General features: G+C 39.4%; 1 protein-coding gene across 1 annotated transcript in view; it reads right to left on the bottom strand.

Annotated features, from left to right (window-relative positions):
• ZBTB11 (zinc finger and BTB domain containing 11) overlaps nt 1-18,517 on the bottom strand; it is a 43,839-nt gene that overhangs the window by 11,743 nt on the left and 13,579 nt on the right. The window contains exons 4-8 of the mRNA XM_030582427.1: nt 17,615-18,447; nt 12,392-12,571; nt 11,751-11,987; nt 10,582-10,726; nt 4,014-4,131 (exon numbers count right to left, since the gene is read on the bottom strand). Coding sequence (XP_030438287.1) covers nt 4,014-4,131; nt 10,582-10,726; nt 11,751-11,987; nt 12,392-12,571; nt 17,615-18,447 — 1,513 coding nt within the window. The remainder of the gene's footprint in view (nt 1-4,013; nt 4,132-10,581; nt 10,727-11,750; nt 11,988-12,391; nt 12,572-17,614; nt 18,448-18,517) is intronic.

The following is an 18,517-nucleotide window of genomic DNA, read 5'->3' as shown; positions in this document are numbered from 1 at the left end:
ATTATCCAAGTCACTTAACAACAGGGAATATATAGAAAAGAGAGAAGCTCTTGGGCAAAGTTGTCAGAGAAGACGACCTTTTAGGGAGAAGGTGCCCTCTTCATCTGGCAAACCTCCTAGGGTGTATGAGAGGATCCCCAGATGTGTAAAGGTTTGCCTGACTAAGACAAAAGCTCAGAAGAGAGGCTGGATGGAGAGCTATCTGACCTACTGAGCTGAGCTACAGAGCCAGCGAAGAACAGAAGTTTGTAACAAAATGCTGATGACTGTCAGCTTTAGTTGGTCAAGATCAATTCTTTTATGACAAACATGGATTATACCATCCCCTCGTACACACTTAGTAGAGGTCTTCATTGTGGAAGATGAAGCGTTGTACCAATTCTGAAGGACTTAGGATATGTACATGTTTCTCAATCACCTAATCTAGATAGTGCAGTATAGTCATGGATGAGAGAATGTAAACTGGTTTCAATTATTTTCCCTCCAAAAATACATATTTTTCTCCCCTCCAGTATATTTAATTAGCCAATTTAAAGTTCCCCTTTGGAAACCCAAAGAAAAAAAATCAATTTTGGTCAATGTTACAAGCTATTAAAAAAAAACAACAATAAAATGCCATGGAGTTAAAGTGAGTTCTTGTCTACCATTAGGAAAAACTTATATGCTTATAAATATATACTTTTCAAAAAGTGTAACAAATATATATTAATTTTCATTAAAACCAGGTCTACAATGTAGGTAGTAAATAATTTGGCATGTGTATATAATAAAGGGAAGATTTTCAAAAGGCATAAACTGCAATTAGGTGCCAACTGTCATTTGTGCTTTTGAAAATAAATGTGAAAGAATCTCCTCAAAACAAAATCTTCTTGTTTGGGGGAGATTTTCAATAGTTTGTTCTAACGCACCGGGAATTTAAATATACCTGTGAACCTAAATGTATTAAGGGAACGATATTTTTCAACTGATTGCATTTGACTATTTCCAAGTTAGGTCAATGCAACTTTCAGCTATGCAAGGGTAGCAAAGGAAGTTGTGGCTGCAAGGGCTGTCAGCTCTGAATTATCCCCTTCTGTGTATGTGCTGGGACCTCTGCAGAGATCTGGCATGAAGGGAATGAAGGTAACAAATTTAAACATCAGCTGGGAGTGAATAGTGGTAGTGAAGAGCCCAGTTCAGTGTGCAGCTCGGAATACATAACCAAGGTCGCATATGGTCCTCTAATAAACTGATGCCTGTGATATGTATACACAGCAGCATAGGGCAGGATATAATAAAGAACAACTTCTTACATGTTTATGGCTTCTACAGTGCCAACTAATAGCTTAATGGGATGGAAACAGGGTGGACAAGGACACCCCTCCTCCCCAGTTTTCTTTCACATGCTTAAAGTTACTGTTGCTACCATGTAATAAAACTGTCAAGGATCTGGGTCACAGACCATGGATGAGATTTCTCTCATGAGCCTTGCTAGCAGCTAGAGACACAAGGTGTGTGAGGAAATATCTTTCATTAGACATACTTCTGTTTGTGAGACACACAAGCTTTTGGGGTTATACAAGCTCTTCTTCACTGCAAACATTTCAAAGTGACAACTATCCCCACTCCACTATAACAAAGTGTACAAAGAGAGGAGAAGCACTGACAAATCTCACAGCAACCTTGAGACTTAATGGAAAGACCACTAGGACTATTCCTAGCTCTGCCACTTGCCTCCTGGGTGATCTTGGGTAAATAATTTCACCCCTCTGAGACTCAGTTTCCTATCTGTAAAATGGAGCTACTCATGTAAAAGTTATTTGAACTGATGAAAAGCACTATATACAAGCTAAGTCTTTTGACTATTATCGAGCCACAGTAGCATATCAAATCTAGTGAGAACTAGAACAGTCTAAATGATCACTAACTTCTACTAACTAACATTTGTCTTCGTCTAAATACCTAGAAAATTAAATGGCAAAAAACTGTTAACCCAGAGTTATGGTTGCTCAGTGATAGCTCGTGTCCTGCCAGAATATTGAGCTCAGTAAAACTGAAACATCGGAAACCCAGGAAATTCAGAGTTAAGGTAAACACTCATAACACACACACTCCCACCATGCCTTTTCACTGTAATGGACAGGCATTACCTGCACCTGCTGTACGCTCAAACACTGAGCTCACCCCCCTCGCCCCCCCCGAGAGAATACCATGCTTATAAAATTTAATAACCACTTCATATCCCTTTATAACTCCTTCAAACTTGTACACAAAATATCTAAACATACACTTTTCCCTACACATCATTAAATCTACAGACTACTCTCAGATCCCACCTCACTACTGACAATACCCATGGCAAGAAGACTTCAGTGCTCTACTATTGACATAGTCTACACAATTCTGTATTGAAATTATGCACATTGGAACCTTAAGATACACATGCACCTCCTTCCTTTGACAACACACATGGTGAGGGCACGTTGAGGGGACTCAGACCCATATCTACTCAGATCACAGTCACAGCTCTAGAATGCTCCTCAATCTAATCCCAAGATCTCCTCATAGCACAATCACAGATCTTGCAAACCATTCCAGCTTATTCCTCCACCATTCAATACACCTACACGTAACACAGAGAATGAAGTTGGAATGCATACAAATCATACCCAGTAGCTATTGCAAGTTCAAGGAGGAAGAGTTAAGGTTACATGGGTGTCTACCTTAACTCTCTTGGAAATTTCTGTTTTGCTGAACTCAATGTTTAGGAAGGGCAAAAGCTATCACCAGGCAGCCTTAAATTTGAGTTAATGAAATGTTTTTCCATTTAATCATTATAATTGTTAATTGACTATATGCTAAGCACAATGTGCTCTGTACCATATGAGGCTATTGCCTATTATTGTACATTATGTAAAGTCATGTGCCAATTTAACTGAGATAAGTTACATAGTAAATAAGACCAGGAGCAGGCAGAAGACCCTTCACTGCTGAAGAGCTTACCACTCTCCCAGCTCTACCCAATACAGTTTTAAAATTGTTAGAGAAAAGAGTAACACACTCATGGGGGAGGGAGGGGAAAAACAAAAACCCCAAACAACCTTATCTAAATCAAATCTGGGGTGAGGACAAGCATGATCAAGGTAATATTAATCAAGCCTTTCACCTCCAATATATAGAATCATAGGACTGGAAAAAACCTTGTGGCAGGACTAGGCATTATCTAGACCACCCCTGGCAATCATTTGTCTAACCTGTTCTTAAAAATTTCCAGTACTGTAGATTCCACAATACCCCTAGACAATTTATTCCAGTGCTTAACCAGTATGAGAGTTAGGAAATTTTTCCTAATGTCCAATCTAAACTGCCCTTTCTGCAATTTTAGCTCATTGCTTCTTGTCCTATCCTCAGAGGACAAAGAGAACATTTTTTCTCTCTCTCCCTTTTAACTTTTAGGTCAGGGTTCCCAAACTGTGGGTGGCACTCCACTAGGGGATTGCAACAAGGCCCAGGCCAGCCCCAGCACAGAGCAGAGAGGGAGCACCATCCAGCCCCGCTCTGCCCCAGCCCTGCCCCCAGCTTGGGCCCCAACTGCGTGCTCCCTGTCCCCCGCTCCCGGCCATGGGCACAATACTCCAGTAGAGGCATCATCAATGCAGAGTAAAGCGGAAGAATTACTTCTCATGCCTTACTTACAACACTCCTGTTACTACATCCCAGAAGGATGTTTGCTTTTTTTGCAACAGTGTTACACTGTTCACTCATATTTAGCTTGTGATCTACTATGACCTCAGACACCTTTCTGCAGTACTCCTTCCTAGACAGTCATTTCCCATTTTGCATGTGTGCAAACTGATTATTCCTTCCTAAGAGGAATACTTTGCATTTGTCCTTATATGAACTTCACAAGTGCATTTTCCACGCCAGTGCTTAACATACTTTATTCTAAATAATTTCATGTGATCAACTATAGCATGAGACAAATGAAACTGTCTTTAATAATCCTAGGGACTTAAAGGTCAATTTATACTCACTGAGTACACTGATATCCACGAATTTCAGGCTTTGGCTGATGTTTCTTTATGTGCTTACTAAGTCCTGAGGCTCTATGAAAAGACTTCCCACAAATGGAGCAAAGATACTTGGATTCTCCTATAAACAGAACAACAACAAAAATACTTTACAAGGCCAAGTCTCCCATCTGAGCCCCAACTCCCTGTAGTGCGTTAAAGATAGTATATAATTTTTACAGAATTCATCTGAAGTACTCAGAGCTTTATTACTACAGGAAGAGGGAAGTTTAATTATATACACTTGGAATCCAGTTGGGATTTTCAAGAATATTCTGTACATGCTGGTATAATCTTGGATAATATTGCTGTATATATTTGAAGAAGAAGCTGAGTAGCAAACTTTAAACTACTGTATCATAAGTTACTTTAAAAAGTTCAGACAAAAATCTCATACCCTTTAACTATAATTTGTTCTTATCTTAACCCTGAGCAATCTTAAAAAACAAAAAAAACCACAACAATTTACTGCGGAAGAAATAGATTGCAAACAGTCAGAGCACAGCATCTGCATCAACTTTAGTAATAGTTCATCAGACATGAATAGGGGGCATGGGAAGAGAAATCAGACCTTGGATCTATGGGAGGCTACCTTAACAGGAAATTCCCAGATCCTATAAGGCTGTTCTTGAATACTAGACTACCAGAAGGATATTTGTAAGAGGCTATGTAGAAACTCTTCTATTTTCTGGAACTTAAAACTGCATTGTAAAGAAAAACAATCTTTTGTACCCAATTCTTGATACATCACACTCCAGGAAATAAAAACACACAGGACTTCAATATATTAAGCTACTTTAAAATACCTAAAGTTCACATTAAACTATTAGACTGTCATATCTCATTCTCTTTTCACCCTCAAGCTTTCCTATCAGTTCCTTATATCTGAGAACGCATTAATTTCACAAGTTCTTACACAAGTCCTCTATTCCTCAGTTAAGGGGATGGCTATTGCAACATCGTGGCTCCCTGTGAAGTGAGGTTGGAGAGAACATTTACATTGGGGCAAAAGCCTCAGAACTCCAGTGGAATGAAGATGGCTTTTCTGAAAAGCCATGCAACTCCTAGATCATAAGTATAAAGTCACATGCAGACAAACACTGTCGGAACATTGGGGAAACTAGTGTAAATCACAATGATTAGAGTGAAGTGCTAGAAAGTAATTTACATTTCAATTAAGCCACTGAATCACATCAAATGAATGCATTTAAGAAAAACAGAACATCTTTCTACACAAATACCAACCTAATTAGTGGAGCTACAAATAGTAAATGCTAGTTATCTTAGCATTTTTACAGTTACAACACATCTAGGAAAATATTAAATCAAAGAGGATGCTTGAAATCCAAGAGGCAGGAGATTCAACTTAGTTTTCTCCCTCAAAAGGATAAATAGTAAGTGTAAAGCCTATTCCATCCTCTTCCTCAGGCTTTCCAGAAACTTCCTCATTTCTGATATGCAAAAGCTACAGGTATAAATACAAAAAGTGGACTGACCATGTCTCCCTATATTTAGATGCATAGTTCAAGGCAAAGACCTGTTTTATTCTATATTTGTAAAGAGGGCATCAAAAATAAAATAATAAATCTGTATATTTATTATTCTGTCTTAGAGTCCAAACAGAAATTCAAAATGGATGTAAACGTCTTTCTTGAATGGGTGTCCAATGAAGAAAAAAACATTTTACAAATTCCTTTGAGTGAAATCCCTGCAAGTTGCATGGACACTTTTCAAAGACACCACAATAGAGGCCCAACTTCAATGTATACCCCAAATTAAAAAACACAGTAAAAGGAACTAAAAAGAGCCACCGTGGCTCAACAATCATGTAAAAGAAGCAGTGAGAGATAAAAAGTCATCTTTTAAAAAGTGGAAGTCAAATCCTAGTGAGGTCAATAGAAAGGAGCATAAACACTGCCAAATTAAGTGTAAAAATATAATAAGAAAAGCCAAAAAGGAGTTTGAAGAAGAGCTAGTCAAAAACTCAAAACTCAGAAGCAGGAAGCCTGCTAAACAACCAGTGAGGCCCCTGGATGATTGATACACAAAAGGAGCTCTTAAAGACAACAAAGTAATTGCAGAGAAACTAAATCGATTCTTTGCTTCAGTCTTCACAGCTGAGGACGTTAGGGAGATTCCCAAACCTGAGCCGCTCTTTGTAGGTGACAAATCTGAGGCATTGTCACAGATTGAAGTGTAATTAGAAGAGGTTATGGAATTAATTGATAAACTCAACATTAACAAGTTACTGGGACCAGATGGCATTCACCCAAGGAGTTCTGAAAGAACTCAAATGTGAAATTGCAGAACTATTAACTATGGTTTGTAACCTGTCCTTTAAATCAGCTTCTGTACCCAATGACTGGAAGACAGCTAAAGTAATGCCAATATTTAAAAAGGGCTCTAGAGGTGATCCCGGCAATTACAGACTGGTAAGACTAACGTCAGTACTGGGCAAATTAGTTGAAACAATAGTAAAGAATAAAATTGTCAGACATATAGAAGAATATAAATTGTTGGGCAAAAGTCAACATGGTTTCTGTAAAAGGAAATCATGTCTTGCTAATCTATTAGAGTTCTTTGAAGGGTCCAACAAACATGTGGACAAGGGGGATCCAGTGGACCCAGTGTACTTAGATTTCTGGAAAGCCTTTGACAAGGTCCCTCACCAAAGGCTCTTACATAAATTAAGCTGTCATGGGATAAGAGGGAAGATCCTTTCATGGACTGAGAACTGGTTAAAAGACAGGGAACAAAGAGTAGGAATAAATGGTAAATTTTCAGAATGGAGAGGGGTAACTAGTGGTGTTCCCCAAGGGTCAGTCCTAGGACCAATCCTATTCAACTTATTCATAAATGATTTGGAGAAAGGGATAAATAGTGAAGTGGCAAAGCTTGCAGACAATACTAAACTGCTCAAGATAGTTAAGACCAAAGCAGAATGTGAAGAACTTCAAAAAGATCTCACAAAACTAAGTGACTGGGCAAATGAAATTTAATGTGGATAAATGTAAAGTAATTCACACTGGAAAAAACAATCCCAACTATACATACAATATGATGGGGGATAATTTAGCTACAACAGATCAGGAAAGAGATCTTGGAGTCGTCGTGTATAGTTCTCTGAAGACGTACATGCAATGTGCAGCGGCGGTCAAAAAAGCAAACAGGATGTTAGGAATCATTAAAAAAGGGCAGAGAATAAGATGGAGAATATCTTATTGCCTTTATATAAATCCATGGTATGCCCACATCTTGAATATTGAGTACAGATGTTGTCTCATCTCAAAAAAGATATACTGGCATTAGAAAAATTCAGAGAAGGGCAACGAAAATGATTAGGGGTTTGGAACCGGTCCCATATGAGGAGAGATTAAAGAGGCTAGGACTTTTCAGCTTGGAAAAGAGGAGACTAAGGGGGGATATGATAGCAGTATATAAAATCATGCATGGGGTAGAGAAAGTGAATAAGGAAAAGTTATTTACTTGTTCCTATAAGACTAGGGTCCACCAAATGAAATTAATGGGCAGCAGTTTAAAACAAATACAAGGAAGTTGTTCTTCACACAGCACACAGTCAACCTGTGGAACTCTGTGCCTGAGGAGGTTGTGAAGGCTAGGATTATAATACGGTTTAAAAGAGAACTAGATAAATTCATGGAGATTAAGTCCATTAATGGTTACTAGCCACGATTTTTGGTGTGATGGTGGTGTAATGAACTGCATTCGGCTGGCGTTCTTTGGGCAGTTGGCCTTTATATGTCCCAGTTCATTATACTTAAAGCATCTTCCAGCTGACTGGTCACTGGGTTGAGGTGAGTTACTGGAGACTGGTGAGGTGGAAGAATAGGGTGTCTGTGGCTTTCCTTGGGTTGTAGGTGGGGTCTTTGGCTGCCCTCGGTTGTAGGGTTTATTGTCGGTGTGCCCTCGTTCCCCTTGACAGTAGCTTTCATGCTTTCTGCCATTTCCATCCATCTGGCTCCAATCTCCCCCACCTCGGTGAGATTTTTGGGTTTTCCATCTTGTATTTACCGTGTTATGTCATTCGGAACACCATCCAAGTACTGCTCCATTTGTATGAGAAGGTGCAGTTCGTCTATGGATTTAACATTGTTTCCTGATATCCAGGCCTCATAATTTTTCTCAACGTAGTAGGTGTGTCTGGGAAATGACACATCTGGTTTCCACTTTTGGGTTCTGAAACGCCGACGAGCATGATCCGGGGTTATCCCCATTCTTAATCTGGCCTTGTTTTGAAACAGTTTATAATCGTTCATTCTGTCCTTTGGCATTTCAGACACCACCTCTGCTAAAGGTCCACTGAGCTGTGGCCTCAATTCTACCATGTACTGGTCTTCAGAGATGCTGTACCCAAGACAGGCTCTTTCAAAATTTTCTAAGAAGGCCTCAGTGTCATCACCTGCCTTGTAGGTGGGAAATTTCTTGGGATGTGGAACCATAATTGGCGAAGGGTTGTTAAGATTGGCTGGAGCATGCTGCCCAGCCTGCGCTAACTCCAGTTCATGTTTTCTCTGTTTTTCCCTCTCTTCACTTTCTTTTTGTTGTTTTTCCATTTCTCGGCAGTAGGCTGCCTCTTCTTCTGCTTGTTTTATTTTGTGGGCCACCTCTTCTTCTTGTAGTTTTCTGTGGTGGGCTGCATTTTTGGCGTCTTGTTCTCTTTTATAGGCTGCCTGTTTGATCTGTTCTTCTCTTTCTTTCAGCTCTACCTCTTTTTCTCTTTTTTTCCATTTGTCGCCTGTGGTCTGCTTCTTTGATTTGTTGCCCCGCCTCCATTTTTGCCTTGGAAGTCATGGCTCTTGTTTTCTTGTGTTGGGGTGCCCTCCGGTGTTTATTGTCTGAACTGCAGGCTCTCTGTTGTCTCCTGGGGTCCGCCTAGCAACAGTGCCTTTTTCCCTTTCTTCCTCTACCTAATCTTTTAAATGTAAAGTAAACCAGAAAAACCACTTTATTTGCATGTGTATTGTGCTGGGTACTTGACTCTCAATCGGAGTGCTATTGTATAACAAAAGACCCTTTGTCAATCCTTAATGGTTCCTTGCTTAATATGCAAGCTACTGCCAGGAGAGAACAGAAAAAAAAAATTCTCTCTGGATCCTTTTAAAACCAAACCCTCTCAAGCCCCTAGCAGAGAAAAGAAAAATATAATATTCCTACTGGCTTCTGGATTCTATCTAGCTGCACACCATGTCATAACATTTCTTCCCAGATCTGGACCTTAGCGTCCAAAATATGGTGGTTAGCATGAAAACCTCCAAGCTTAGTTACCAGCTTGGACCTGGTATCACTGCCACCAGCTAGGAATTATACAGTGCCTAGCTCACTGTGGTCTCACCAAAACCTTCCCTGGGGGACCCCCAGACTCAGATGCCTTGAGTCTCACAACAAAGGGAAATAACCCTCTCCCCTTGTTTCCTTGTTACTTCCTCCCAGGCTCCCCTCCCTTGACGACCCTGGGAGATTCCCTGCTTCCAGTCCTGGAAACACAAGTACCGAATCTCTCTTCCCCCTCACCCAGAGGGTATGCAAAGTCAGGCTTAGTAAATCTAACACAAAGAGATTTTCCCCCTGACGTCTTCCTCCCACCAATTCCCTGGTGAGCTGCAGACTCAATTCCCTGGAGTCCCCACTAAAGAAAAACTCCAACAGGTCTTAAAAAGAAAGCTTTATATAAAAAGAAAGGAAAAGACATTAAAAATAGTCTCTGTATTAAGGTGACAATATACAGGGTCAATTGCTTAAAGGAAAAAAATGAATAAACAGCCTTATCCAAAAAGAATACAATTTAACATATTCCAGCAACTACACACATGTAAATATAAAAGAAAACAATATAAACCTATTGTCTTACTATCCTTGAACTTACAACTTGGAAACAGAAGATTAGAAAGCCAGGAGATAGAAAGATCACTCTCAGAGCCGAGAGGATCAGACCCAAGACAAAGAACAAAGAACTCACACCCAAAACTTCCCTCCACCCAGATTTGAAAAAGTCTTGTTTCCTGATTGGTCCTCTGGTCAGGTGTTTGGTTCTCTGTGTTAACCCTTTACAGGTAAAAGAACATTAACCCTTAGCTATCTGTTTATGACACAGCACACAGTCAACCTGTGGAACTCCGTGCCTGAGGAGGTTGTGAAGGCTAGGATTATAACACAGTTTAAAAGAGAACTAGATAAATTCATGGAGATTAAGTCCATTAATGGCTACTAGCCAGGATAGGTAAGGAATAGTGTCCCTAGCCTCTGTTTGTCAGAGGGTGGAGATGGATGGCAGGAGAGAGATCACTTGATCACCTTTTAAGTTCACTCCCTCTGGGGCACCTGGCATTGGCCACTGTCAGCAGCCAGGATGCCAGCTGGATGGACCCTTGGTCTGACCCATTATGGCCATTCTTATGTTCTTCTGACCCTATATACAGGGGTCAACAGAATTAATGGATTAATTTTTATATTCCCCGAAGTATTTATAAACATACCATGGTTCTCACTACTCCCACACTTGCCCACTGTTTACCTGTGTGAATGCTCATGTGTTCCTGAAGACTCCGTTTTGTGACAAAAGACTTTTCACACAAGTCACATTTGAACTGTTTCTGTGTCTCATGGAGAGCCAAGTGCATTTTTAATCCATGCTTGTAAGTAAATGCCTTTCCACAGACCTATGAACAAAAAATTGGATAAAGTATACAAGATTATATAAATCTTAAAATTTACAAGGCATTGAGATAAAGACAGTACTGCATCTCATCACAGATTTTTCAAAGCATAAATGTTACCTTCTCTTTAAATGTAATGTAAAAAAAAGTATGCTACTTGGGAAACCTAGCTGATTATGTCTGTGGCTTCATGTCGGCAGGAATACACTGTACAAACTGCAAAAAAAATTTCTGTCCTTAACATTCTGGTTATTTGGTCTTATTTCTTGTTGCAGAGATCACCATAGGCCAAACCATATTTGGACAAAGGCCACTTTCCCAGATAAGCATGGAACATTGAGGTACATCTCTACCTCGATATAACGCTGTCCTCATGAGCCAAAAAATCTTACCACGTTATATCGAACTTGCTTTGATCCTCCTGAGTGTGCAGCCCCGCCCCCCACCCCGGAGCGCTGCTTTACTGCGTTATATCCGACTTTGTGTTATATCGGGGCAGAGTTGTAGTTGTCATTCAAACCACCATCACACCATATGACATGTTTGTAACATGGCATCCTGTTCCATCTAAGCAGTCAGGCTGGGTTAGCATATCAAAGGGAGAAAAAAGGAAAAACCAAAGACTAGTGCTAGCAAATCACTGGATGGGCACTCCTCCATTTGAACCAACACAGAACCAACTTCTGAGCCTGGGGTTGCAGGGCATTGTGCTGCTGGAGATATCTTTGTATACATCACAAAAACAGACATCCTGACCATCTGTAATGAAAAACCCCAAGACATCTTGGGAGAAGGGGCATTAACTCTAGTGTTTCAGCCAAATTCCAATTTGGGAAATAACATTCCCTTTAATTCCCCTTGAATCCCAAATTATATTTAAATCAAAGTTCTTACATTAGTTATTTTTCACAAAAGCACTGTGAAGTGATTAAGATTAACCTAGGTTGTAAGGTACAGGGTAGTTACTAGTGAATCAAGAAGTCATTACAAATGTCTAAGACATCAGGAAAGGATGTATTTTCTTTACCTTGCATGCATGTGGCTTTACACCTGTATGTTTGAGCATATGTATTCTGAGAGCATAGAGCTTGGGTAGAGTTCTTCCACATATATCACATATAAACTCCCGCTTAGTTCTGCCTTTCATTGTTGATGCTCCCGTCTCTTCTATACTAGCAGCTGCAGCGCTTACTTCATTTTTTCGGGTATGTCGAACAAGGTGAGCACGTAGAGAGGCACCATACTGGAACTCTTTTTTACATAGCTAGGAAAGAAAATACATAGAGCTATAATGTGCATTATTTTCTTAACTTATTTCAAAACAGTTGAATGATCTTGTTTAAGAAACCGTTGCATAAAAGCTTCAAATTTGTAAATAAACATGACATCAATGTAATATGATTAGCTACTCTATAAATCCAGCTATTAAAACTATAAATATGCATTACATCTCAACTTTCAGATAAGGTTCTTAATTTATTAGTTATAAATATTAAAATAGTGGCAGAGGCAACTACTGGCAGAAACAGCTTTGCATTGGATCAGTTCCCAATAACATTCACTTCCAGACTTTTCTAAATCCATAAGACAAAAATAAATGTATGTGCAACCTTAAGAGCAATTATCAAGTCAGAGGAATTTTTGAAAAATGTAAAAAGACAGACTTACCGGGCATTTGTAATCTTTAGTTCTTTCATGTTTCAGTGTATGCATTATAAGCGAATAACGCCTCTGAAAAACCATCCCACATTCAGTGCATTTGATCTGAGCTTCCACCTCATTGTTCTCTGTGGTATCTCTTTTGGGCTGCTTCATCTTCTTCCCCCTTTGCACTAACTTCATGGCAACCTAATTTGAATACAATGATCGTTTCTAATAAAAAGTACTATGTTCTGTCTTATACTTGCTTTTAAGCATCAACCTTCATTACTATATTACTTTTAATATTACTATATAAGAGCTAGATATTATTACACTGTCAGTAATTACTTTAGTGTTAACAAATTGCACTAAGTGTCTAGTAACCGTTTAATAAAACTGAACCTACGATACTCCAGATCATATGTTCAGAACAATGTTTTACCATAAACTGGATGCCACCTTAGTAACATCTAGATTGAAAGATCAATTTCTGAGTTTTAAGAGCATATGCCTGTTTTGAAGCAGTGATTATTACAAATCGCAGACCTTTGGTTTTAGGAAAACTAAGTGACAGTGAACACACTTCCTCCACTTCTTCAAGTGACCACCATCTCCTCTGTTTCAGATTGAGTCATCTAAATTATGTTCTTCACTCAAGTTCCCTTCTCAGAGTTTTTTGTTTCCTTTTCTAAAAATACACCTCTACCTCGATAGAACTCTGTCCTCGGGAGCCAAAAAATCTTACCGCATTACAGGTGAAACCATGTTATATTGAAGCTAAATTTGATCCGCCGGAGTGCACAACCCCGCCCCCTCAGAGTACCGCTTTACCATGTTATATCCAAATTCATGCTATATCGGGTGGCGTTATAATGGGCAGCGTTCTAATGGGCTAGAAGTGTACAGCCAGTTAAACCAGATGGGCTAGTATACTTTTATCATTCACTTAAAGAAAAACTCTCAGTTTGAGAGATAGTAAGATATACAGGACAGCTCCTGAAATTATTCTTACTCTCACCCTCCCAGTAGTCATATAGTATCAAGTCTAGGTAAGTATAACAAATAAACTAGCTGATAGACTCTTTCAGGACAAACTGTGCTCTGGTTTCTTTTCCTGAACTCTTTGCTGTTTGTGCAAATCCACATCCCTACCTAAATATGGGGCACATTCCATGGCTGAGAGCATCTATCCTCCCAGTTCAATTTCAGCCTGAAACAGATTAGCTCAGTTATCTCAATGGTGCAAACCCCGTCATGTCCATGTCTCTACTTTAGGAGTCAGCCCAGTGCAGCTACACTAAATACTAGCAACCAATTGCTAAACAGGGGCTATTACATTCTGTAGACAAGTCTCAGGAATGAAACCCCTGCACAGGCTGTGTCTTGAGAAAAAGTGTGATTCAAGTCTATGTATTGCCTCTGGCTTTTGAGAAGAACAGTAGTGCGGCAAAGGTAGAACCTCAACAAATTTTTCACCTGGTTAGTTTTTGGATGAGGATAGATTGCTTGATTCACAAATAAATAGTTACATGAAATATATATTTAATACTTATTAAGAATGCCTAGTATAATAGAACAGGCACTTTAAAAAAATCAAATGCATAAACTGCTGGACCAAGGTGGATGGATGGACTGTCAGAGGGTCAGAATGAATTAAAAATATGGCAAGGCAATATGCTGATAATCTTCAGACAGCAAGAGACATGTGGAATGGAAGAAGTTGAGTCTATGCCTGCTGTGCGATGGTTCACAGGTCAGTAGGTCAGGTGTACAAAGATAGTCTGTAGTCCATGACAAATGTATTTTGAGTAGTGAGGATAGAGCAAATTGGAGCAAGGTGGGTGGAAAAACTAATACTGTCAATTAATCACCGTTAACTCATGTGATTAACAAAAAAAATTAATTGCAATTAATCGCAGTTTTAATCCCATTGTTAGACAACAGAATAGCAATTAAAATTTATTAAATATTTTGGAGTTTTTCTACATTTTCAAATACATTGATTTCAATTACAACACAGAATAAAAAGTGTAAAAAGTGTACAGTGCTCACTTTATATTATTTTTATTACAAATATTTGCACTGTAAAAATGCAATAGTATTTTTCAATTCACTGCACTACAGTACCTGTATGAGATCTCTTTATCATGAAAGTGGAACTTACAAATGTAGATTTTTTCTTGTTACATAACTCAAAAACAATGAAAAATTTTAGAGCCTACAAGTCCACTCAGTCCTACTTCCTGTTCAGCCAATCACTAAGACAAACAAGTTTATTTATATTTACAGGAGATAATGCTGCCCATTTCTTATTTTCAATGTCACCTGAAAGTGAGAACAGGTGTTCACATTGCACTCTTGTAGCCGGCGTTGCAAGGTATTTACGTGCCGGGTACACTAAACATTTGTGTATCCCTTCATGCTTTGGCCACCATTCCAGAGGACACTTCCATGCTGATGACGCTCGTTAAAAATATAATGCATTAATTAAATTTGGATCCTGAACTCCTGAATTGTGTCTCCTATTCTATTTTGCCCCCATTCTGACATATATTTCACGTTACAGCAGTCTTGGATGATCACCCAGCACATGTTCATTTTAAGAACACTTTAGTTGTTTAACAACCTCTAACTGCTACCACCACAGTTATTCTACTAGCTCAAGTGGCAGAGGACTGAGTTGTGAATCTCAAGGTTTCAATCCTACTGCTGACTCATGTGGGGGTGGACTATGGTTCCGTCTGATGGAATTTTTTTTTCAGTCTGCTCTTCTTAAACACTTAGGCACTCACGTACAAAAAAGTCTATATTAAAAGTATACTTAAAAAGCTGCAAATTAAAACACTCAAATTAGGAAACACAAGAATTAAGCTTGTACAGACAATCTTAATTTGGCCCCCTTGTGCATATGCATTTTTGATAGTATTTAATTAATAACATGATCACATACTGTTTTCTTCACAAGACTTGTCTCATTCAGTCACAGGACAGACTAGTCAGAAAGAATCAGAGCTGTGTAATGAACGAAACTGTTGTCTGTATGACTCCCCATTTGTTGCAGAAGTTGGAAGTGTTGAACAGTGAACGTGGCATGGGAATGAAGGAAGAGAGGATGGTCTTATGATTAAGGCAACTGAATGTTGCCCAGGAGAACTGGAATCTATCCCTGCTTCTACCACAGTTTCTATGTGATGCTAGGTAAGTCACTTAAACCAAATGAGTCAGGTGTTCACGGTCTCATTTTCTGGTTGCTTAACTTGACACAAATGGGACCAGATTTGCAAAAGAGCTTAGCACTCACAATTACAACTGAAAGAAGTGGGAACTATGCTTGAAAACTGAAAAGTCTGGACCAAAAAAATCAGTCCCCAAATGTTTCAAGGCATTCAAAATTAGGGGACACTTTTGATTATGTAGGCTTTAACCTCTGTGCCTTAGTTCCTCAACTGTTATATGGGAATAATACCACCACTTCACAGAGATGTGAAGATAAATTCATTAGTGTTTGTGAAACACTTAGATACTAGAGTGAAAGCTTCTATAAAGGAGCCCCAAGGGAAATTATTAATTCTGTCTCCAATACAGCATTTAGATAGTGTGTGGTAAATAAGATCTTGGGATGCAAATTTTGTTAAAAGAAATATTGAATTCAGTGAAAGCCGTCCATCCTGTGCTCTTCAAGTGTCCTTTCGGAAAAAAAAATGCATGTGACTATGTAATTATCAAAATACACACACACAAAGGGGCTGAATTAAGGTTGCCCCAACAACCTTAACTTTGTCATTTCCTAATATGAGTGCTCAATTTTGCAACCTTAGATGTTCTTCACTCAATTTCTTATGTAATCTATAAGTAGAACTGTCTCAATCTGCAAGCTTAATAGCGAGGTTGGCAATGCGCTGACTTAGGACCACGTTAAAGGAACTATATACAGTGAGCTGACTAACAGTCTTATACTTCCCCTCCCGTGAAATATACTTTATTTTCAAGCCTCCAAAAATTTGGAGACTTGTTGGTAAAATGGTCAGATATATTTAAATAGCTGGGTTTCCCCACACATACACACCCCATCTAAAAATAATCTCAGTTTTGAAACTTTTAGGGGAGCACTCACACATTCAATTATGACATAAAAAGACATCAAAAATTACTCAAACTGAGCTGAATATTTTGAGCATATAAAATATCTATTTGCTGGAGCAACAGTAAATCTAAGATGGGGATTCTCACAAGAAAATTTTTGGTGGCCTTAGAGTGCAGCCACCCACTCCTGCTGGGGGCCGCTCTGACAATTTTTCCTAAAACGCGTAATTAACTTTAGGAAAAACAAATAAATATACATATATCCATGTCCAAATCATTGTAATTTATTTATGTAGGGTTTTTTTCAGACTCAATTAAAAAAAATAATAATGTACAATTGTCTCTGTTCTTTACTGGACATAAACAGAATAGAAACAAAAGGTGCTTTGAACATTTCTCTCCTTTTTGTTGTTGTTTCTTTTGTTTTTAGTCTTGCTAGCTAGTAAGTCTGCTCCTGTGAAAACTGGTATTTGTAGGTTTGTTAATATCGCTTTTCACAGCAGACTTACTCAGCCCTGGCAAGCCTGGGGACAAATTAAGCTCTGACTGGAGAGGTGCGTTGGGATACAACAGGGGACCATAGGCGATAGGGGGTGGAGGGTGAGTCAGGGCCAGAGCCTGAAGCCCCATGGCTTGGAGATGGAGCCCAAAGCCCTGTGACTGGAATCTGAAGCCCCATGGCCAGAGCCTGCCACCCAATGCCCCAGGGCTAAAGCCAAAAGCCCAAGCTCCACTATTCTTGGAAAGGGGGGAAACTCACACTGGCTGCCTGCTCCTCTGGTGTTCGTGGCTCCAGAGGGGGGCAGGGCCCAATCCTTGCTGGTGGCCCCAGGGAAGGGGTGAATGCTTTGCCCTCCTCCCCCTCAATCACTGCCCAGAAGGCTGTGGCGGCAAAAAAAAAAAAGTAATGGTGGCCGCATTTGAGGAACACTAAGATCACTAGACTGCAAGAAATTTGGATATTGGTTGTTTTCACACAAATATTTGTCACATGTATTAGCAATTATTTTTATCTGTACTAATGTTGTATTAACATTAATATTTATCTGTCCAAGGTGTTGCTTAGAAGTGAAATGAAAGTGGTCTTTTTACATTATTTTGAAAACAAAGGAGATTTTCTTCCACTGAAAACTAGATTACGGTACTAAGCAAAGATATTTCTCATACCTGCTGTATTGCTGATTTGGGGTTTGTCTTCCTATTCTGTAGCTTTTTCTCAATTCCCCTGTGCAATCTGATATATCCACCCTCACTAACTGAACGCTGACGAAGTTTGCTTTTATAAGTATCATCTTGGCTGCAAATGATGCTCTCAGGTTGTGATACTGGAGTGCCCTCTGCATTACATGGCCTGCCACATTTTTGAGTAAGTGCTTCTAAAGATTCTTCAGAAGTGATTTCTGCATTTGCTGTGCTGCTCTCATTTTGAGCGGTCTCAACTTCTGTTGGAGAGCATGTTTCCATGTCCTCTGCCACTGGAGGCTCAGATCGCATGACAGAAACAATGTTATTTGCAATGCTCTGTACCAGTTCTATTTTTATTTCATTTCCAGTTGTTTCACTATAAACAGACTGTACTGTAGGCTCTGACAGACTATCAGTTATATCCCCTGTAGGCTCTGAAGTCTGAGAGTCAGACTGCAGTGCTATTGCCTCCTCTTGTCCAGTACTGGGAGATGCTCCATTCATAGTTGCTACTACTTCACTGTTTACCACTTCCGTAGATAAAGGCTGTTCAACACTATCCACAGGCTGCATTTCAACTGCATTCTGCTCCGGTAAACTCTGTGTAGACTCTACAGTGTGAATATCTCCCTTTTGGTACACTGTGATTTGTTTGTCTTCCATCTGTTTGTGCACGTTTTCACAGATTTCCAAGACCTCTGACATGAAAAGATGCCGGGCTAGCATGGCAACTTCTGCCATGCTACAGAAGTCAAAAGTTAACACTGAGGTATAAGCAAATTCCAGTAAAGGGAGGAAACTTGTCTTGCAAAAACCTGTATGGAGTAATACAAGAAGTGAGATTACAGAAAATAAATAGCGATCACCAAATTGTTCCAAACTAAT

The sequence above is a fragment of the Gopherus evgoodei genome, chromosome 1 (genome assembly GCF_007399415.2).
Source record: "Gopherus evgoodei ecotype Sinaloan lineage chromosome 1, rGopEvg1_v1.p, whole genome shotgun sequence".
NCBI lineage: Eukaryota > Metazoa > Chordata > Testudines > Testudinidae > Gopherus > Gopherus evgoodei.
This window is presented reverse-complemented; position numbering and strand designations above follow the sequence as displayed.